Source organism: Euprymna scolopes, chromosome 32 (genome assembly GCF_053919585.1).
Source record: "Euprymna scolopes isolate OS-2025 chromosome 32, ASM5391958v1, whole genome shotgun sequence".
Lineage (NCBI taxonomy): Eukaryota > Metazoa > Mollusca > Cephalopoda > Sepiida > Sepiolidae > Euprymna > Euprymna scolopes.
The window spans coordinates 93,876,220-93,899,805 of NC_136513.1; the positions used below are offsets into that span (position 1 = coordinate 93,876,220).

Genomic DNA, 23,586 nt, shown 5'->3' on the forward strand with positions numbered 1-23,586 from the left:
ACCTTTGTCACTTCTGGTTTGGCGATGGATGCAACACCAAAGACGTCACGTTTTTTTCACGTTCTTTCCCTCCTTCATGGTACGGATTCGAGCCTGCCTACCTACTACAACATTTTTTTTTTTTTTGCTCAACACACACTTCCAAACACCCAGACAAAGCTGGGTACCCAGGCTAGTAACAACTAAACGATAGTCATTCAGAGGAAAAAAGATTTAAGTGTGACACGACACACAAAATAACATACATGCTATCATATTGATATATATATATATATATATATATATATATATATATATATATATATCAATATGATATAAAGCTGAACGTCTGTGTGTGTGTCTGGTTATGAATAGGCTCCTATATGGTTGACTATTATAGAAAACTGATCACATATAATGATAGAAGATGTATCGAGACACAGGAATGGGTATGTTTGATCTGGCATAATAATGATTCATTAAAATTGTGGGGTCTGCGTACGCGCCTGGTTCACAAAGTATGGAAATAAAAAATTTAAATTAAAAAAAAAAACGTTTACAAGTGTTTTTTATATAGATGTACATAATACTTTGATAAGTATGTTTTAACTTAAATAGGGATGGTATAATAAAATTGTGGGGTCTGCATTCGCGCCTGGCCTCCATAGAATGGAAATAGGCACAAACTTTAATAAAGACTTTTCATATCTATCTGCGTAAGTATACTTTGATAATTATGTTTCAGTTTGAAGAAATATTGTATAATAAAATTATGGGGTGTTCGTTCGCGCCTGACCTCCATAGAATGGAAATATATCACAAAGTTTAACAAGGTTTTTTAATATAAATCCACAGAATATTGTGATAAGTGTTTCAGTACGAACAGGTATGGTATAATAAATTATGGGGTTTATCTATTTTATTTTTACTTTCATCATATTTTGTTTTGGTTTTGATACCCCCAAATTCGAAGCTATCTCTTTACAACCCTTCCTTTTCATAACCTATCATACTTTCATAAATCAGAGTTCATTTTCTGTAGGTTGTTTTTGAACCCAGTCAACGATGGATACTTTTGCTAATATATATATATATATATATATATATATATATATATATATATATATATATATAGTAATAATAATTAATCCATTAAAAAAATTGAAAAAAGAAAGACGAAAATAAAAAAAATAAAGAGGGGGAACGCTTCTTCAGGCCCAATTTTATTAAAAACAATTTTTTTTCTTATTAGCCATGATAGTGTTTTAGCGCAGTCTCTAATTCTCAAAGACTGTATTGTCCAGTTCAGTGCCTGAGCTCGATCATGCGTACATGTGTTCAAATAATATAAATTCACTGTTTATAAGCACAGTGAACCTAAATATGTTCTGACTTAATATTTCGTTTACTTATCGTAAAGACAATAAAAAACAATATAGTTTCAAAATTACTTTTAATCTTACTCATTTTTGTCTTGCCTCTTACCTTTCAAGGGCCAATGGGCCGATAAGTAATGTAGTTTATAAATATAAAGTGTAACTTTCAACAATCGGGAATATTTTAAGTAGAATAGCCATTGAGTAAATGTGGTATTGTGGTAATTGCAATGATTTTAGTTAAAAGTAACAAAGAAAGAGAACACCCTTCTCACACTTTTGATGACCTTAATCCTAATTTGGTAGATTGTATTTTTTTGCACCTAAATGAATAATTCAAAGTGTAATATCTGTTCTGTCCTCGGTCAGATGAAGAGAAAGATGATTTTTCCTTTTGTCCCATCCAAAGTGCTCCCTTTTTTTAGGTAGTCGAATATCCCTCAAATTAAAGACCTTGTGTCTAACTTTACCAGCCTCGTAGGGATGCTAGTAAATAAAACGGGGCTCCAAGTCGTTTTTTTTCTCAAGTAAAAAAAAAATAAAAAGTGTTCGATGTATCTTAACTCATGAGTTTCTTCTGTATACTTACCCATGAGGATTTTTCTCAAGTTCATTAAGGACGGTATAATCAACGTATTCAAAAACCAAATGAAGTCTTTTCTTTCGGCGAAAGACTTCTATTAGATTTACCAAATTCTGGTGCTTCAGTTGCTGAAATGGTAAAATTGGTTAATAATAAAAGAATTTAAAAAGTAATAGATGAAGAAATTTCAAAATTCAAATAAAAAAGTAAAAAAATGATTAAGTTTTAAAAAATGTTCAACTTTAAAACAAATGTCCAAATAAAAAAATATTCAAATAAAAAGAAATGTTCATATGATAAAAATTTTTAAAATGTTAAAACTTTTAAAAATGTTCAGATTTAAAAAAATGTTCAAATTTTTAAACAAATGTTCAAATTTTTAAACAAATTTTCAAATTTAAAAACAAATTTTCAAATTTAAAAAAATTTTCAAATTTAAAAAAAATGTTCAAATTTTTAAACAAATTTTCAAATTTAAAAACAAATTTTCAAATTTAAAAAGTGTTCAAACGTAAAAACAAATGTTGAATTTTTTTATAATTTTAAAATTTAAAAATTGCTCAAATTTAAAAACAAATGTTCGAATTTTTAAAAACAAAGGTTCTGATTCCAGTGAAAATTATTTTTGTTTAAATTTTGTTTTATTTTATGTCATTAGATTTTTTTTATTTGAATAAATACTCAATCAATAATAACTAATATAAACATTAAATGGAGAGTAAGTAATGTGGATATGTTATCCACAATGCTGTAACTCTCGCTTCTCCTTATTTGTTTCTCAGTCCTCATTCTTTTCAATGAGTGATTTTTCTGACAAAGGGAGACGAAAAAGCTGTATTCTAGGTTGGCAGTATTTTGTGTGAACAGTTACCAGAGATGTCGGAAATTTTCAGTTTCTATGTCTGATAGTCAGGGACCCGAATCTTGGATTAACCACTAATGAGACCGTCTCATCAGTAGGTACAAAGTACTGCTGTATTGCCATTTGGTGAATGGATTCTGGATCATGCAGTAGGTGGGGTTTTTCGATGCCATATTATAGGGTAATTATTATGACTTTACCATTTCATGTGTTACAAAAAAAAAAATAAAATTCTTCCTTTCTTTTTCTCTCTTACTTTCCTTCTCTACCCTGCTCTAAGAAAGTCTGTCGACCTGTTCCACAAATCTCAAAACTTCATCATGAAAAGTTTCCAGAAAATGATGGCGGCAGCAAATCAAATCAGCAAAGAATCAATGCAGTCCCGATCTCAAGTGTTAAATAATTCTTTGTAAAAAAATGCAGTCACGATTTAGTCGTTTCAAGACAGAAGTTGTCAGCAAACTGAATTGAATCCAAAATTCGATATTTTTTATAATAATGTTAGAAGGCTTCTGATTGGTTGATTTTCCTAATCGTGAGTTATAAGTAAAATCGTCGGAATCATTAGGGTCATATTCTCATTAGAAGTAAAAATCATTTTAATAGATTCTATAAAAATATCCCTTTTTATTTTTTAAACATAATTCTGAATAAAAAAATACGAATTATGAAAGAGTGGAATTATGAATAAAAATTTATTTCTTATTTAACTGAGCAATTTTTATTCAGTTCAATAATTATTAAAGTTTTGACTGAAACATGTTCTGAATGTGTAGTCAAGATATGTTTGTAAACAAACATATAATAAAACTTGTTATAAAAACTTTATTTATTATTGAGCACTGTTATGTAAACAAACTAAAGATTCTCTAGATTTTTATCCTATGGATACACATCTTACCTTGATTACTGTATCGACAATGTTTTTTTTGCAGACTTTTCCCTTTTTTTTTTATTTTTATTCATGATTATATATTAACAATTTTTCCAGAAACTTAGCAACAAAATAAACAAACAACAACAAAAAAATTCCTTTATACCTACTGATAACCCTAAGTCTGAGTTGTAGCACCCCCACCAAAAAATAAAAACAAACACTACCATGTCTCCTTCTCCACCATCAGCAGTCTACATTCCAACCTTCCAAAGGTTGAAATCCAATTACAGGAGATAAAACCAGATCTATTCTTCCTAAACGAAATTGGCATTGGACCAACTATTTCCCTAGATGAGTTCGTAATTAAACGAGAATCTAATTTAACATCAAAATCTGACCTCCACGATCACCATGGGCATAGAATTTGTGCCTACATTAGAGATGGCTTATATAATAAATTTATAACTTGAAATATTGCAGCCTTAAAAATTGATTATATAATGTTATCAATTTAATTTTTAAAAAGTTCTTAATACTGCAATATTTTAAATTATAAATTTATTATATTTTTTACTAGAATATCTTGTCCTTTTCTTTTCCAGTTTTAACAACTAGTCCTTTACTTTTCCATGTTTAAGCTTAGCCATATTAATTTTCATGCTCGCATTTTTCTATTGTAATCCATGATTTTTTTCAGGCTTCCGATAAATTCATTTGTTCTTTGTTTAATTTCAGTCTTATTTTTTTGCCCCCATAAACACATATGTAATAACAATGTAAGGCACTCGTCTGCTTTCAATAAACCCCCCCCAATTATCTCCCTTTCATACTTTCATTCTCTCCGTTTCTCTTGTTACTTCTCTTTCCATGGGAGCGGTGAATTGGTAGCAACAGTAGTCAGTGAAGCGACGTGGTTGCCATGGAAACCAATCATAATAAGCGTCGCTCACCTCCTTACATATTTTTATGATTTTGAACACCAGAAAATTCATCATAACTTTTGTTTTACTGAACGAAAATTGAAAAAAAAAATTTTCACAATAGCTGAGAAGGTGATCTATAAACTGTAATAATTAAATTTGGTTGAAAAATGAGTGAGCGGTGAAGCTTTAAAGCAGTTCTAAATGATTAAAACTGCCACTTAACCATATATTCAAGCACAGTAGTGTTTGAATGAGAGAGAGAGGGAGAAAGAGAGAGAGAGAGAGAGAAAGAGTAACATGGAAATAAAAATAAGAGATGAATGGTAGTTGCAAAAAACAATGTGATGTCATAAAGGATTAGGAATTGGATGTTTATTTGAAAGCAGCTGCAGCAGCCTTAACTGCAAAAATCAGAAAATCCTATTTTCCTGATGAAAGATGGGTTACGACTCAAAAATTAGAATCGTAATAAATAAATATGTTTATTAAAAAGAGAAAATGCTCTTGTCTGATCTTTTCAACCGTTAAAGTTTAAATTCTGAGCATCAAATGCTTTTTGAATAGTGGATTTCCTATTATTTTTTACCCATGAGTATGACCAGAGCTTTACATTGTTGGAGATTGCTTATGAAAATGTATATATAAAAAAAAAAAGGATACAAAAGGTATAAAAGTTATAACTTTTCTATATTCGTTTTCTATTAGTGACGTGCAGGAATACAAAATATGAAAAAAATTAAAAAACGTTTTTTATAAGTACATATTTTTCGACCGATACTTCAGCCTTCATCAGTGTAGTGATATATATATATATATATATATATATATATATATATATATATATATATATATATATATATATATATATATATTTATTTACCAGTGGTGAAAAAAAACCGGACTAAAGTGCTCAATGTGTAGTCAGAGCAGTATATAGGAAATTTATTACTGTGAGTCCAGAATGAGTTTACAAATTGTTTCAACTAGAGGAAAATCCTCAAAGAGAGGAAAAATCCAACTAGCATCATCAGAATTCATAGATGGACTAAGTTATAAAGTCAAATAAAAATGGAAAGATCGTAGATAAAGGGGAGTTAGAAAAGAAGGGGGAGTGGTGGGGAGAGGACGTTGGAGTTTAAAGTAGTAGGAGTGTATTAAAAAAAGAGAGGGGTTTATAATTAAATATTAATTATGTGTAAATTCTTATATACGTGTTTTTTAACGGTTTAAACTTAAAAGACGCTACTTTTGTTGATAACGGCATAAGTAACAGTTAATTTAAAGGATCACCATGGCAACAGGTTGGAGAGTTAATGTTAGTGAAGGAACGGGTTGAAAATATATATATATGAATAAAAAAGAATGCGAAAAGTATAAAAGCTTATAACTTTTCTTTATTCGTTTTTAATTGGTGATGTGCAGTAATACAAAATAATAATATTATACATATATTTCTTGATACCTGCATGGTGTCCCTGACATCATAAAAATTATAACATCTTTAAAAGATGATGTCATCTACGAAAACAGATGATGACATAGTGGATGACACCATCATTTTGTGACGTCATTAACTGATCCAAGTGATTTTTTTTTTTTTTTTTTTTACATAGGCGTCACCACTTATCAAGGCCGAGAGGCCACTCAAGGATAAGGGTTAAAGAGTGTAGAGTAGTCAAAAGGACAATATAGTAATCGATAGTAATGGAAGTTCGGTAAAATTGTTAAACTTAAGTGATGTCCTTTAATGCATAATGTCGTCATGCAGAAAAGATAACAAACAAGCAGAAATGTAAATGTAATGCAAACACGCATCTTGCAGCTCAACTCCCCACCTAGGTTCGTCCCCTATAAATCTGGCCACTATCACAGTATATCCTTACGTTTTACTGGCAATATGACTTGTTTGAGATGGACAAAAGTTTTAAAAGCATAAAAAGGATCAATTATAATTAAAGCACCCCAAGATTATAAACAAAGAAATGGACACATTGTAAGAAATTCTGTGGAAATAAGCAAGCACCTCATTGGTCGATTTGACGACCGACGAATTTTGTTTGGACCAAACAGAGTGATTGTTGTTACTAACTGCCGAGGTGTATTCTTGGTGCTAATTTTTATCTTTCAGGGCGCCAGTTTTCAGAAAGACAGCAAGTCGAATGGACGTGACCTTTTATCCGAGGCATGGAGCCTCAAACCCTTTTGTCTCGTTGAGACGTATTAATGCCCTAATGTTGGGCGAAATATTATTCATCACACACGGTCGTGTTCTATGATCTAATTGACTTTCTTCATAACTTAAATAATGTTTCTCAGAGACGAAATTAAGGTCTACGTTTTGGCCTGCCCTTCGTCTGCCATTCGGACGGTTATTCTCAGTGAACTCCATGATGACTACCAGACTCACAGCATTCATTCTTGGAAGGCATCACTTAACTCATCTACTTTTTGCAATTATTCTTTGAACAGCATGGAGTCTTGAATCCTGCAAGCACGAAGATAAACTATGAACTGCTACCCTGTTAGGGCATAAGCTGGAGATGGCAGATCTTTTGCAATTTAGATCTTTTTACTTTAATAAATTTTATGTTGAAGTTGAAAGGTGAACCTGTTGTGATTTCTGTTTGCTTTCTTTCGTTCTGCTAAGGTCAAAACGAAGGTGAGAAAATATCTCACAATAGATGTTTGGTTTATTTTATTTTTACTTCCAGGTGAATAATAAACAGCACGCTTGCGACCATCGTTTGTTTATAAAACGTTTCGTTTCGTAATTTTTAAAGTTCTATAAAACAAATTAATTTAAAAAATTATAAACATTTGTATTAATCCATGCCTCCGCTCAGTCTCGAAAGACAATGGATACCCCTTGTAAGGGTAGCTGTGTGTGTAATTGTAAGGCAAGAGTTGCGCAGTCCCAAACCTCACCTTTCCTGAATCAGCACACTTTTGAGTCTAGTGGCAAGGAAAAGTGCTAGATAACTGGAAACAATGGTGAGATAAGCGGAGAGTACGTACACCACCTAGAATTCCAAAATGGTCACCCAGGCTCAACGTTGCTTAATTTCAGAGATCTAAACAGTGTGTCAATGTGATTTTTTTTTTTTTTACACAGTGATCACCACTTATCAAGGCCCGGAAGCCACTCAGGGATAAGGGTTATTGCAAGTACATTACGTTAGTGTGGAGATTTGATGAAGTGTTTACTTAAGGGGGCGGTTAATTAGGAATTTGTTAACGTTGGACTTGAAGACATCCAAGTTGTAGTCCGGTGGGAAGCAGGCAGACGGAACAGAGTTCCACAGGCGTGCAGTTCTAAGAAAGAAGCTTTGTTCATGGAATCCGCGTTTTGATTTAGGCACAGATATAGAGTGAGGGAAATTTTTCACAGTGGATTCAGCTAGACGGGTGTCATTATGTCATAAAACACCCAAAACAAATTTAAACAAAAAAACCGTCTATGATTTTTAAAATTTTGAAATAGCAAAGAACTCAAAAATATTTACAGTGAATTAATCTAATTTTCAACCGATTATTATCATTAGTTATTAGTTGTATTTTTGTTTGATTTTTGATTTTCCAGTTGTCAAACTTACAACGTTGGACTTTCACATCAAGTAAAAAATGTCAGCCATCTTGAATCCTTATTTTTATAGGACTCTGAAGCAATAATACAAAATCTAGAAAAACAAACACCTAAAAATAAGTAAAAACTGGAAAACTATGCCGGTCAATAGAAGATGAAATGTTCTTGCATTTGGTAAAAGTTATTTGTGGTAAATAATTCAGCTTTGCCACCTTGCGTTCGATTGCAAGTTTGAAAAATGGTGTTCAATGACAAAAAGAAAATTGATATGTTTTTTTGGCATATTCCAAAATAGCATGTATTGTTTATTACACAGAAATAAAATAAATAACTTTATTTTTTTAACAAATATCTGGAAAATCAAATCATTAAATTCAAATTAAATAAATTTAATTTTTCATTACAGTTTTAGAATTGTTAATCGCAGTTTTTGAGATAAGACACATTTTAAAACTGACATTAAGAAAAATAAATTAAATTTCTTTCAAGATTGCATTTCAGCAGAAGGAAGTGTTAGATTACTAATTTAGGTAACAATGGCACAGTAAAGTGGCACGATAAAACTGGCACAAATGAAGAAAAAGGTAAAACTGGCAAGGAGTTAATTAAATTTTATAATACAATCCCTAAAAGGAAAGCATTGTAAAGTTTATCAAATTAAAAAGAAAATTATATCTATTTATTTTTACGGAAATCCCTCCAGACAAGACATGAAGTCATTTCATGTAAGGAGCCAAGAGAAACGAAACATTATTATTGCAAAGTGAGGAAATGCCTATTGGCCTTAATCTTGGAAAGACCAAGGTTATGGGTAGGAGGAAAACAGTCAGTAGAAATAGAGTTCCACAAGCCTTGGAGTTCTTGAAAAGAAGTTACTAGAATAAGAAGCTGTATTATAATGATGTATAAAAACAGCAAATTGGTGGAAAACCACTAGACCAACAAGTTAAATGAGCTGGAACAAAGAAAGCAGGCAATAAATGAGATAATTCTAAAAAAAAAAACAAAAAAAACACATGCTATAATAATTTAAAAAAAAAAAACACATGCCATAATAATGTTTATAAGACAGACAAACAACATCATGTCCGTGAGAGAGAAGAAGAAAGGATGTGGCCAATCAAATTACAGATCTGTTTCTACAATTTATTAAGAACCTTCAAATCGGACACAGATTCACCAGCTCAAATATGACGACATGTACTCCATACATGGTCTAAAAATAGATTTTTCGAGATGAAGAATAGTCTCAGAGGAAAAAAAAAAAAATCCTCACCATAATTTTTCCAAAATTCACCTCTAGATTAATTTTACCAAAAGCCAACAACTAGTAATCTATATAAATAAAACAATAGATGTATGCATGTCTGTCTGTGTGAAAATATTTAACCCATAAACTCTTGAACTACTGGTCACATAACGCTGAAATTAACAGGAAATAAAAATAGTTTATAACGAGTAAAATCTTCATTTAAATGGATGAAAAATATGTCAGCAAGTTGAAATGCAAAATGTTCATTTCAACTTGCTGGCATATTTTTATTAGTTTTGCGCATGTGCAAAATCATTCATAGCTTGAAGTGGTTTAATTTGAAATCTTTCTTATCTATCTGTTGATAGTTCAAATGGTAAGGAACACATTTGAATACTAAATGTTTTGGTTTCGATTCTAGCTGATGGCACCCAAGTCATTTTTTAAAATCTTTAGAAATGAGTACTATATATATATATATATATATATATATATATATATATATATATATAACCTGCAGTCGTCCGACATTAAAAAATATCTTAACTAACAATACTAAAATTCGATACCTTAACAATTGCACACAACGACTAAAATTACTGGAAACCATACTTATCAAAAAAAAATACAGCCATTTTTTTTTAACCGGATCTCATTTAACACTGGAACAAATATACTAACAGTATTTAATAACAAGAAACTAAAGTAAATAAACTATAAAATAAGAAAATCGAAATAAAAAATAAAAATAATTCACCCCTAACCTTTATAACCAATAAAAAAACAAAAACAAAAAAACTATAATTACACCAAGCCTCAAAGGAAAAGAAAAAGGAAACGATAACTGCAACAATCGCTCCTGACGATGATCGGATGCACTGATAGAAAGTGCTCCAGAAGAAAATGGCTGAACAACAACTTTTGGGCGCCATTTTATACAACATACCAGCTGAAATAAAAAAGATAGCTCGGCGAATGGAAAAGATATCCAGAAAAATCAGAAAAAAGAATAACTCTATCATATTCAATCAAATGTGCTTGAATAATGACTTGCTGCCAAAATATACAAATATATATATATATATATATGTATATATATAGTAATTTATAAAATATATATGGCGATTAAGCTACACTGAATATTCGGCGTTTCATCCACTCTAGGACTCCTCAGGCTTATGCGCAAATTTTGTGGTTGTTTATCGTTTTTATGAAGATGAGCATATAAAAACGATAAACAACCACAGAATTCGCGCATAAGCCTGAGGAATCCTAGAGTGGATGAAATGTGAAATATTCAGTGTAGCTTAATCGCCATATATGTTTTATAAATTACTAACTAGCTCTACCTACATATTGAGCACTTTTGAAGTAAATACTTAAAGTTTACGCATAAATCTATACTTTCGTATATTAATTTTATTTGAGTAAATGAAGTAGTTATATATATTCCACTGTCTTCTCTTGAAAAAGGACTAATAGGTCTGAAATATATTGAGATTTATAACACCATTGAATACAACAGAAAAAAAAAAAGAATTACTGTTGTTTAGAGTTAAAATTTGTGTGAAAAAGAAAAAACAAACAACAAAAAAAAAGAAATTTATTTCTTTTGTTTTCATTTAATTTTACTCTATATAAAAAAAAAAATCTCGCATTGTTCTTGGCTTTTAATTTTACCTTATAATTTTCTTCAACAATGCTTCAAGCAAACTACAATCTACTTATATATATATATATATATATATATATATATATATATATATATATATATATATATATATATATATAATCTTCAATAGAGAATTGGTTTCGTAATAATAAATACTAAATCTGCATGAATCAAAATATATTTAAGCATATTTTATGACCAGGCAAGGCTGGGCGACTCTTTGCTAGTTAGTAATAACCAGTGATGTGACAACAGCATATTCTTTACATTCTTTTGACTCTCGAGTATATATCTGACACAGTTAGATTCAGCTAATCAACCGAGAGCCACATCAGTCTATATAAAAACATATAAGATATTAACGTATATATACTCAAGAGTCAAAACAATGAAAAGAATATGCTGTTGTCACAGCCCCAGTAAAACACATATGCAACTAAAATTTATGAGGTCATGGTTATCTCTTCAGGTGCATAATTGGGGTCAGCTGAGAAAAAAAAAAGGTTAGAAACCATCACTCTATGTTTATGTTTTGTCGCATTTTTTTTCTATTTATTCATTTGTGCCATTATTACTGTGTACTAGGTTAGCGTACCGGCATACTGACGTACCAAAAAATAATTCCTCTTTGTAAATGTAATGAGTAAGTGTGATTTTTCCATAGCCCTCCCCCCCCCCTTCCCCAGGAAAAAAATTAAAAAAACGAATAAAATAAAATAAGAAAAAAAAATTAAAGCCTAAAATTATTCTCCGAAAGGAAACATGTATTTTTACACCAGAAAAACAAAATATATAATGAAAAATGTTTTCATGCCAACTATGAAAACTCGAAAATTCAGCTAAATTTGAAAGTTAAATGAATTTAGGTAAAAATGGCACTGAAAAAAATGGCACCAGTAAAAAAGTTAAAAGTGAATAATTAGGTAAAAATGGCACTTTGACACCGGAAAATTAGGAACGTTCAAGTTTAAAATAAAGGTATCCCCCTCTACTCACCCAAAAAGTTCAATAAAAATGGTAGGAGTGGGGGTTAGGTTTTTTTTAATAGCGTCTAATCACGATCAACTCAGCGTAAAAATGAAATTGTTTTCTGCTAATTTGACCAATTCTTTTAACGAGCCAGTGTGAAAAGTTCTTGGGGAAGTAGAGATAAGGAATTTAAAACTTAATTCTCTTTCTTTCTTTTTCTTTTTCTTTGATTATCTTCTCCTTCTCCTATATAATATTTTGACTGCAGAAATTCCCCTCTAAATCAAAGTACCGTAGGTTTGAAATAACAGATGCCACATACTAATTCATTAGGTCCAAGCTATTAATTTTGTAACACAATTTTAGACACATTAAGTCGTTATAATAAAATGCTACATTGCATCCTAGGAGCAACACCATCACAATTGCAATATCTATAAAGGAAGAAATCCATATTTTTCTCTATAAATATTTAGTCCTCCCACTGCTACCAGTTGATACTGGGACTTATTCTACATTTTCCTACGAATATTTCATTGCACCGATCATATGATCATAACTGGTTATTAGCTACACACACATAACATAATCTTTCCATTACTCGATTCCAAAAATAATAAATTCTCCCTTTTAAAAAATCTGTCCCCATCTGATTGGCTGAGACCAGCCAATTCTGTTATTCCAGAATACACTTCTCTACACATAAACGAATGCTCAAGAAATTTTTCAATATGGTGGCGCTCTCTACATGGTCCAATCGTACTAAAAAAATAATACCAAGTATAAACATATTAAAAGCTCATGAACAGTAAGTTAAATACTGTTAACTTTACATTTATCTATGAACAAAATGCCTACACACCAATATCCCCCCCTCCTCAAAAAAAAAAGAAAAAAAATGACGAGTATCATTATTTATTTTTTCGTTTTTTGAGCAGCTTCTCAACCCTTACACGATGCTATTTTTTTTACTTTGTTTTTATTTGTTTTTTGTGAGTGTTTTTTTAATACTTATATTATTTTTTTCTTACATTTACTATAACTGTGGACGATTTTAATTATATATTTTCCAACGATTATCTATAGTGTTACTAATCATTTTATCCGCTTCCAACCCTTACGTGATGCTATTTTTATTTATTGTTTTCGTGTGTTGACTGACAAACAAATTATAATAACTTTTTATATAAAACATTATTAGACCCAAAGGCTGAAATAAAACCAAAAAAAATCTCATTTTTATGTTTTTTTACATAATTTTAAATTAGACTAACTTTACAACATTCGAGGCCACCATATTGCTTTTAGCAATTGGCCTTTCCAAACTTTGCCAGATTAATCTTTTCAAGGCCAAATTTGGCCTTTTATACACTCTTGATTAAAACCTGGTTCCATGAAAGAGCATAAAAAAGGTCAAATTTAGTCTTAAAAAGGCCATTCTGTTAAACCTTAAAAAGGTTCAATTTTAAAAACAATATTGGCAGTCTCAATTGTCATACAGTTAGTCAAATAAAAATGATGAAAACATAAGAAAAATGAAATTTTTTCGGGTTTTATTTCAGCGTTTGCATCTAATAATGTGTTTTATATAAAAATAAATAGTTTTTTTATAATTTTTGTGTCTGTCGAATAATTTATGCCGCTAAACTATATTACATTGCCTACAGAAACACTTATTTGCTAAATTTTTGCTTTTGTTATTCATTATCGGCATTGTACAGACTTTGCTTTTTATGTATTTATTTTTTTTTAGGTAAATTTTTATCTTAGCTGCAACTCACCAATTTTCTTTAAAATGACGACTTTTCTAAGTTTTTGATGATGCTTATTAAGACAATAACTTTTAACCTTGGCGGAGACAAGTAGTTTTCGAGATATAAAGACATGCATCATGTCCTGTAATGCATTGGCCACCAGATTCGTATGCATGCGCGATAAACAAATCTACTTCTCTCCAACTGACACTGCCCACCCCCCAATTTTTTGAGGTGGTTTATAGTCTTTACGGGTGGGTATGCTGACAGCGAATATCAAAGTTAATTTGGGGCAAATACTTTGACAACCACAACCCTCATAAAATGGGGTGTCTATCCCGAAAGCTGTTCTTACCATGGCAAGGTTGGGGGTGTCTATTCCGAAAGCCGTTCTTAACATGAGGAGTTTGGGGGGGGTCGATTCCGAAAACTGTTCTTAACACGAGGAGGTTGGTGGTGTCTATTCAGAAGCCGTTCTTAACATAGGAAACCGCAGTTTAATTTTTTACGAAGGGGGTAGGGGTGGGATGGATACTTCTACCGGGCAAAGCCGGTCAACAGGTTCTGCTAGTTCATCATAATTTAGTCAAAGCCACACTACAGAACAACTGGAAACATTTATTCTTAAACATGTTGCAATGATAAATTAAATTAATTCTTTTTAAAAAAAAGTAAAAGTGCATTTTAAGTGTCGTTCCTGAACTCTTTTTCAAACTTTTTAATTTTTAACATCTACAATTTTCATTAAGCAAAAAAATAAATGCATGCATTTTTTCATAGTACTTATAACTATAACGTTAGTAAAGGTGTTTTTGTTAATATACAATGTTTTCACGTGTTTCTATTACTGCACACATAGATTCGAAAAAGTTGTGAAAAAACAAGCATATAACAAATAAATGTTATCAAAGGCAAGATAAGTTACTTTTCTACCTAACTGGGTAATTTTTTTAGTGTTTTTATTTAATGTAACATGTTTATTCAGCTCAAAAAACATACAGTATTTACCGATGTATTGGAAAATTTAAAATGGCGCCGGACTCTCTGTTGAACACGGTAAGTTTGGGAAAATGAGTTAAAAATAAAAAACAACTATACAAAATACTGTTAGAAATCCACTGATTATAAGTCAGCCTATGTCACGGTAACATATATTGAACGAGTTTCTAACAGTATTTTGTATAATTATTTAGTTTGAACTAATTTTCCCAAACTTACTGTATTAAACAGTGAGCACGCCGCCATTTTTCTTTTTCAAATATATCAATAAACACTGTGTGATTTCCAAATGATTCCACGTTTTAAAGAGTAAAACAACTAAAAACTTTTGCAGATAGGTAGAAGAGTAACTTCTCTTGCCTTTGGTAACATTTATTTGGTATGTATTCGATTTTTGACAACTTTTTTGAATATATGTGTGCAGTAATACAAACCCATACTTTTTTTTATTACCATTTTTAATCTGCTTAGTTACATATGTTTCCAATACCGAATCAAATTAATGATGCAATAGTTTCATCAGACTTTGCAGATTAAAAATGGCAATAAATATATTTTGCTCTATAGTAATATTGACCACTTTTGTTCAGGTTTGTTACCATTTACCATTTACTACTATATATATATATATATATATATATATATATATATATATATATATATATATATATATATATATATATAAAAGGTTCAGGAGATTAATTTTCTAAAGTATTCTTTGTCTTGCTTAGAATAATAAAAATTCTTTGATATGAAACTCAACCACTTCACTTCATTTCAATGAGAGCTTTTTGAAATTCATTGAATCACAATTTAATTTATTTGCTCCATCTTGCATATCGAGCAATTCTTGTTTAGATGGGATAACTTATAGAATATTACTGCCAGTAATATTTTGTAAACTTTATAATCTCACATTTCCATAACAACTGATTGTTAAATAAAAACTATTCTGAAGTATATATATATATATATATATATATATATATATATATATATATATATATATATATATATATATATGAAATAAAATGGAGGTGGAAGGACCTGGATATTCAACGTTTCGTCTGATTTATACGGGCTTCTTCAAGAGGGATGGTCATTGTATATATATATATATATATATATATATATATATATATATATATATATATATATATATGAACAAATGATTAATAAAACATGTTAAAAGACATCTTGAAAAAGAATTAAAAACATATTTAATTTTAAAAAAACATATTTAATTTTAAAAAAGGAAGCACAAGATAAGTGGATTACCTTAATTACATTTTGGTTACCTTGGTAAACTTATTGTAATTTTTATTTATATATATATATATATATATATATATATATATATATATATATGTATACTAGCAGGGAAACCCGATGTTGTCCCGGATTGAATGAGAGTCAACGAATGTTCCACATTTCCAATAATTTATTTTCATTGAAATTGATGACATCGTCCATTTTTCAATCAAATCCAGTTTGGTAGAAAAGTAACTTATCTTGCCTTTGGTAACATTTATTTGGTATGTATTTGATTTTTGACAACTTTTTCGAATCTATGTGTATAGTAACACAAACCCGTTTTCACTAAAATTTAAAAACTAATAACACGTTTGTTATGTTTTATGATCGTTAATGAATAAATACTGAAAATTTCATTAAAATTGGTTGATCACCTGAATTTTGGTGAATTCTGTAAGTGAAGAGAGAAACAAAAATGTTCATACGTTTTGGGGATCGGCCATTCATTTTGCGCATACCTACTATTAATGTTCGAAATTATTATTTCTGTTTTTAAAGCACAATTTTTTTTTTTATAGGTTTCCCACTTATCAAGGCCCAGAGGCCACTCGAGGATAACGGGTTAAAGAGTGTATAGTAGTCAATGGGACAATATAGTAATCGTTAGTAATGGAAATTTGGTAAATTTGTTAACTTAAGTGGAACGGCTCATCAAGAACTTGTTTACGTTAGACTTGAAGACAACCGTATTGTAGTCAGTTGGAAAGCAGGCAAACAGAACACAGTTCCACAGGCGTGCAGTTCTAAGAAAGAAACTTTGTTCATGGAATGTACGTTTAGATTTAGTCACAGATAAAGAGTGGGGGTAATTATTGATAGAGTTTTCAGCTAGATGAGTGCTTCTCGTGAAAGTTTAGCGGGGGGCGGGGGGCATGGACTGAAGCTCAATCAAGCACGATAAAGCAGAGACAAACTTACGACATCCCTTCTGTGAGAAAGAGGTTGCAGGGAAGAGAAAAGGGCATCCCCTACGAGGCTACAGAGTTTACTTTGAATCCTATCAAGGCATGATGTCTTTTTTAGCAGCTCCAGCCCAGATGTGGCAACAATACTCCATCCTTGGACGTACCTGGCTCTTATATAGAATTGCATGAGCAGTGAGATATCTACTGGATTGATAGAAGGATCCGACCATTTTTCCAGCAGCCTTGGCAACGGATTTGATGTATGTGTTCCATTTCAGATCAGGAGTGAAGGTCAAGCCCAGAAACTTGTCAAAACATGAAGTCTCCCCAAGACGAGAGCCATTCATTTCAATACTATTACAGAAAAGGAACTTTGTGTGGCTGTGAGTTTATTCCCTATGGATTCAAAAACGACTGAGTCGGTTTTTATGAAATTTCACACAAAGGTACTTTACGTGCCTGGCACTGTTCTTAGATAGGTTTTATACCAGAGTGTCTTTGATAAGTCGGTAACAAAGTTAACACTTTACACAGCCTAATATCACAAGTGCATTTGAGAAGTTTTGTTAGCACACAAGCTGAAAAGCCCGACATATAAAATCAACAGTAGGTTCTTTGATATGATAGGGGTGTGTTTGGAATGAATGTTGTTTAAAGCATAATTGCACCATGATACTTGATATTTGCATTTTAAACTTTAATTCAAGCCATTATATATAAAAAATAATTTTATAAAATCAACAGTAGGTTCTCTACTGTGCAATGTAGACTACAATGTATTGTAGACTAAGTCACTGAGGAGAGGCATGTGAAGCTTCCTACCAGTGCACCGCAATGGGCCCTGAACTAGAGCAGGCAATCAATAGGGAGACAATCACAGAACTTACGGAACTTTTGGAAAATCCAAACAAAGCATTAAATACCGGAACATTTATTGAATTAATGGATTTTTTTAACAAACACTTCTTTTGGGGGAGGGGGACGAACAACTTTCGTAATAAATTAAAATTTCGAATTTGAAATAAATTAAAACAGCAAACAGTTTTTTTTAGATTTTCTTTTGGCAATTCAGAATAACAACTCCTTCTTCTAAGGGAGGTAATTCTAATTTACTAAAGTAGTTGAAAACACATCATTTTTTTTTTCTTCTTACAATTACTGGAATGTCTTCTTTAGGAAAAATTACAATATCGTTGCATTTTTACATTTTTTTTTTTTTGTTATTAATGTTATAAAACTTTGTTACATTAAATGAAGTAAATGAAAAAAAGTGATTTTTCTTACAATTCTTAGTAAAATAGAGTTACCGCCCTTAGAACAATGAGTTTTTATTCTGAATTACGTTGTTTTTTTTTTTATTTTGAAAATAGGTTTCGTAATTAATTAAAGTTTAGATATAAACTAAAACAACAAACAGTTTATTTACAAAAGATCACGTCAATTTCCAGAATAAATTTTCTAATTGTCTCCCTTTGTTCAGAATTAAACTCTTCAAAAATAAAAACCAAAGAAAATTAAAATGCAGAAGTACCGAGAGATCCCACGGCGCAAGATCACTCTCCCTTCCCCATGTTCTTGTACCTTCGGACCATGTTTTTGATGTTTTTCTCCATACGGTCTTTGATTGATCACTGATTGGCGGCTTTTTTTTCTTTTTTCTCACATTCCCCTCAAACAAGACACATTGCCACTTAGATGTAAAGGGCTACTATTTGGGACCATGTTTAGGAGAGATAAGCAAGATATTTGTTTACATTACATTTAAACTTCTGCATGTGAGTACAGTCAGGAAAGAAGGGAATTCCAAAGTCTAGCTGTTCAAGGGAAGAAACTATTAGAGTAGAAACCTTTCCGGCATTTTAGGGACCTCAACAGTGAAAGGGTGAGATTTTGTTGCTGAGCAGGTTTGTCAAGGGTACTACGTCAAGGGGAGAACAAGTGTTCATCAGAGAACATTCCATTAAAGTACTTATAAAATAGACAGAGGGATTCAACATTGTAGTGATGGGACAGGGGTTGAAGCTTAGTTGACAGTGCGAGATGTGTCAAATTGAAAACTCTTTTTTGCACCCTGTCCAAGAGGGAGAGACTAGCAGTAGATGCACCAACCCAGATGTGCCAACAGGCAAATGGTGGTCTTGCAAAGGTACAGCATACTCTCAGGTGTGAGTAATCTAGCACAATAGAGGTAACCCACCTTCTTCGCAGCAGCCTTTGCAATGTCCTCAATGTACTTGTTCCAGCTCATATTGCCGATGAATATTAAGGCAAGAAGTTTGAAGGAAAAACAAAGTTGGGGTCAGTGATTGTCGTCACGTGGGATAGCACAAGTGGTCATCATAGATGTATATGAAAAGCTCCTGAGGTTGAGGGCACATGAGGGCATCCACTACATTTTATACAAGACTAGCGAGGGGTACCCGGCATTGCCCAGGTGTTTGTAGGTGTGTGTGAAAAAAAAAACAGGTGCCCGTGAAAAAAAAACAAAAAACAAAGCTTTTACGACGCGCAGTTGGAAAATAGTAAACTGTTAAAAAAAAAAAAACAGGTGCTCGTTTTTGATTGACGTGACGGCGATAGGTATTCAGCAGTCAGAATTTTGTGTGGGACAGTTTTTAATGAGGTCAATAAATCGGTTTGTTTGTTTTTAAAAACCCGCTCCCCCGTCTGATATGACGAAGTTGACAAACGTTCACTGGCTCTGGGCCTGTTGTATTTATTTGCTCCCCCACCGAGCAAATTAGGCACAAGGCCAATTTTTAATGTGAGAAGTGAAGGGAAGGGGAAGGGAAAAAGGTGACCAGCTCCTGAGAGGAGGGAAATGGGAGCTGGTTAAAGGTCAAGCATGTAGGGTTGCCCCCACATCTGGTCTTTGCTAGTCATAGCTAGTCCTAGCTAGTCATAGCTTGCAGTATCTGCCGGAACAGATACTACACTCTGATCATGTCACCCGGGCCCCAGAGGGCGCGCGGGCAAGCGGCCTGTCAGCCTGTTGTATTTATTTGCTCCCCCACCGAGCAAATTAGGCACAAGGCCAATTTTTAATGTGAGGAGTGAAGGGAGGGGGAAGGGAAAAAGGGGACCAGCTCCCGAAAGGTGGGAAATGGGAGCTGGTAAAAGGTCAAGCATGTGGGGTTGCCCCCACATCTGGTCTTTGCTAGTCATAGCTAGTCCTAGCTAGTCATAGCTTGCAGTATCTGCCGGAACAGATGGTATTTATTTGCTCCCCCACTGAGCAAATTAGGCACAAGGCCGTTTTTAATGTGAGGTAAAAACCAGCTCCCCTAAAAGTAGGCAAAAAGGGGGCACTCTGGTTACCAAAAATGATAATTGTCCCAGTATAGAGGGTTTCCCCTCTATTGACTGGTACAAATTATCTTAAGTGCAGCATCTGCCGGAACAGATGGTATTTATTTGCTCCCCCACCGAGCAAATTAGGCACAAGGCCAATTTTTAATGTGAGGAGTGAAGGGAGGGGGAAGGGAAAAAGGGGACCAGCTCCCGAGAGGTGGGAAATGGGAGCTGGTTAATGGTCAGGCATGTGGGGTTGCCCCCACATCTGGTCTTTGCTAGTCATAGCTTGCAGTATCTGCCGGAACAGATGGTGTTTATTTGCTCCCCCACTGAGCAAATTAGGCACAAGGCCGTTTTTAATGTGAGGTAAAAACCAGCTCCCCTAAAAGGGGTCACTCTGGTTACCAAAAATAATAATTGTCCCAGTATAGAGGGTTTCCCCTCCATTGACTGGTACAAATTATCTTAAGTGCAGTATCTGCCGGAACAGATACTACACTTTGATCATGTCACCCGGGCCCCGGAGGGCGCGCGGGCAAGCGGCCCGTCAGCCTATTATTAGAGTCAAGTTTCGCTTTTTTTTTATACCGAAAACCGAATGTAACGCGTGCCGATGCGGGAAATGTGGAATAATTAACGTTTGAAAGTCAATAAAATTAAATAGACAGGCGAGCTCCGTGGGTAACTCTGAGATATTACAATTTATAGATGATATAAAAAGTTTTAAGAAGTTGTGAACCGAGCAAGCGCTTCTCTGAAAGAAGCCTTTTGTGGACATCGAGGAAAAGCGTACATACATACACACGTACATTTTTGCTTTTATATATATATAGATGGCCACATCTGCATTCTAAAAGAGGAAGGTGCAGATAGGATGTACATGTTCCCATGTCACTCCCTTTTTTCCTCATAACTCCCCCCCCCCTGTTAACATATTTTGTCTTACTATAATCTTAGATACTTCAAACTGACCCACTAGACGGAAGTATTCCCGATTTGAAGAAGACCTGGTGCAGATAATAAAATGCTGAAAACATTAAACCCTTTTTCATTACAACTTGGAGGCCGTTTTCTAAGGATTCCGCCATTGACAGATTTGTGTAAATCCATTTTTTCCTCGTGCCTGTTGTAGAGCATAATATCATCGGCAAATATGCCCATCTCAGACACAATGTTATCAGGGAGGTCGTTAATGAATATCAGGAATAATAATTATTCAAGGATCAACTCCTGAGGCACTCCTGTATTAATGTTATGCTGTTTGGATGTACGTCTGTCAAGGAGAACTTTGATTGTCCTCTTCCCAAGAAGGATCTAATTATATTTAATATTCGTCCAATCATTCCATATGATTTAATTTTCATTAGGATTCCTTTATGTTAGACTTTGTCAAATGCCTTGACTATATCAAGAGCTACAGCCCTGGCTTTGCCCACCTTATCCAGTGCAAGGTATATGCATTCAGAGATGACCATTAAAATATATGCAGTAGAATAGCACTGCTTAAATCCATACTGTCGGTCAAAAAGATTAACTTTTGCAAGTAGGTGAACTAGTGCTCAATTGATTTTAACAAATAGGGGGAGTAGATTGATAGAGCGATAATTGAGCAGGTCAGTCCTTTCATCAGAATTCTTGTACACGGGTACCATGGAGGCCATTTTCCAGCTATTAGGGAAGCAAGATCCAGCAAGGCATTTATTGTAGAGTTTGGAAAGTGGGGGAGGGGGAGGAGGGCTAGCTCAGCTGAGTATTTCTTAATTAGTATAGCAGGGATAGAGAAGAGTGGGCAGCAAGACAGCTTTGTATACCATGACTTTGGTCTTTGCCAGAAGGTCACGGTTCTCAAATACTCTCTTCCTTAGCCTTGAGAAAGCCCCACTGGCACAGCTGAGACGGTGTTGTATTTCATCATCTATGTTGGCTTTTGATGATAGGATGCTGCCTAGGTATGGGAAGTGGTCCACATTTTCTAGTCTAGCGTTGTCAATGGAGATGTTTGGGGGTGAGACTGGAGTACTGTTTGGTGGTGATTGATGGAGAATTTGAGATCTGGACCACATATGGGAGGCACGTAAAAACCCTGGAGACGTACCACCCAAGATGCCTCCGAAAAATCCTCAGAATCAGTTGGAAGGACCGATGCACCAACACCAGCGTCCTGAGTAAGGCTGGCATTCCTACTATCACCGCTACTGTTGCTCAACGCCAGCTCAGATGGACTGGTCATCTTGTCCGAATGCCGGATCTCCGCCTCCGAAAACAGATTTTCTACTCTCAGCTTGTTGAGAGAAAGCGTGCCCAGGGTGGCCAAAAGACAACATCAAAGTAAATTTAAAGCAGTTTCACATGGACCTTGAGACATGGGAGGACGTGGCTGGGAGCAGGTTGGCATGGAGGAGCGCTGTCCACGAAGGTGCTGCGCTTTATAGCAGTGACCTAAATCAAGCTGCTGAGGATAAACGCAAGCACAGAAAGGACAGATGATCAACCAGACACACCCAACCCCACCCCACCACCACTACCTTTATCTGCCCAAATTGCACAAGAAAAATTGGGTCTAGGATTGGGCTCTATGCTCACCTGAGGACCCACAGAAGCCACAACGGAGGACAGTCTTACTCGGACACGAGTGACCGCCGATGATGATGATAGTAGGGATGAGATCAGGAGGTGTCTAAAATTTTTATGATATCGCGAACATGAGAAGGGGGGATTTTCAGATCACCGACTGTGGCTTCAGTTCACAAAAGGAAATTTGGGGAGGGAGTCGTTTGTTGGCTCTAAGGTGCAATCGAAGGCAAATTGCTGGGTAAGCAGTTCTACGTTCCCGGTTACCGTGCATGCAACCTCCTGGTTGTTGGATAATGGACGAATAACAGATCATCTTTTATTCACTACACTATTATAAATTATCCAGAAATTCTGAGTTTTTGTCTTCTACAATTCTATGCATTCCCTGGTTATTTCAACATGCCTTTTTTTACCTGTGGCGATTCCACTCTTATAATAATTTCTAGCATCAATAAATTTTTGCCTATTTGTATTTGACGTATGCCATACAAACCAGCAGAATGCATGCTGTCTTTGTGCAATGGCAGCTGCAAAATCTGTAGTGAACCATGGGGGTGAGTGGGGCTTGCTATAATACTTCCGTGTGGGAACATGTGCTTCAATTCCCACTTCGCAACATCCAGTTATCTTATTGGTATAATGTTTAGCAGGAAGAGAAAAGATAGTCCAT

General features: G+C 33.6%; 1 protein-coding gene across 1 annotated transcript in view; it reads right to left on the reverse strand.

The window, feature by feature from the left end:
- LOC145256504 (cyclin-dependent kinase-like 4) overlaps positions 1–23,586 on the reverse strand; it is a 101,589-nt gene that overhangs the window by 72,892 nt on the left and 5,111 nt on the right. Inside the window, exon 2 of the mRNA XM_080115468.1 lies at positions 1,945–2,066. Within this exon, the coding sequence (XP_079971594.1) occupies positions 1,945–2,066 (122 nt within the window). The remainder of the gene's footprint in view (positions 1–1,944; positions 2,067–23,586) is intronic.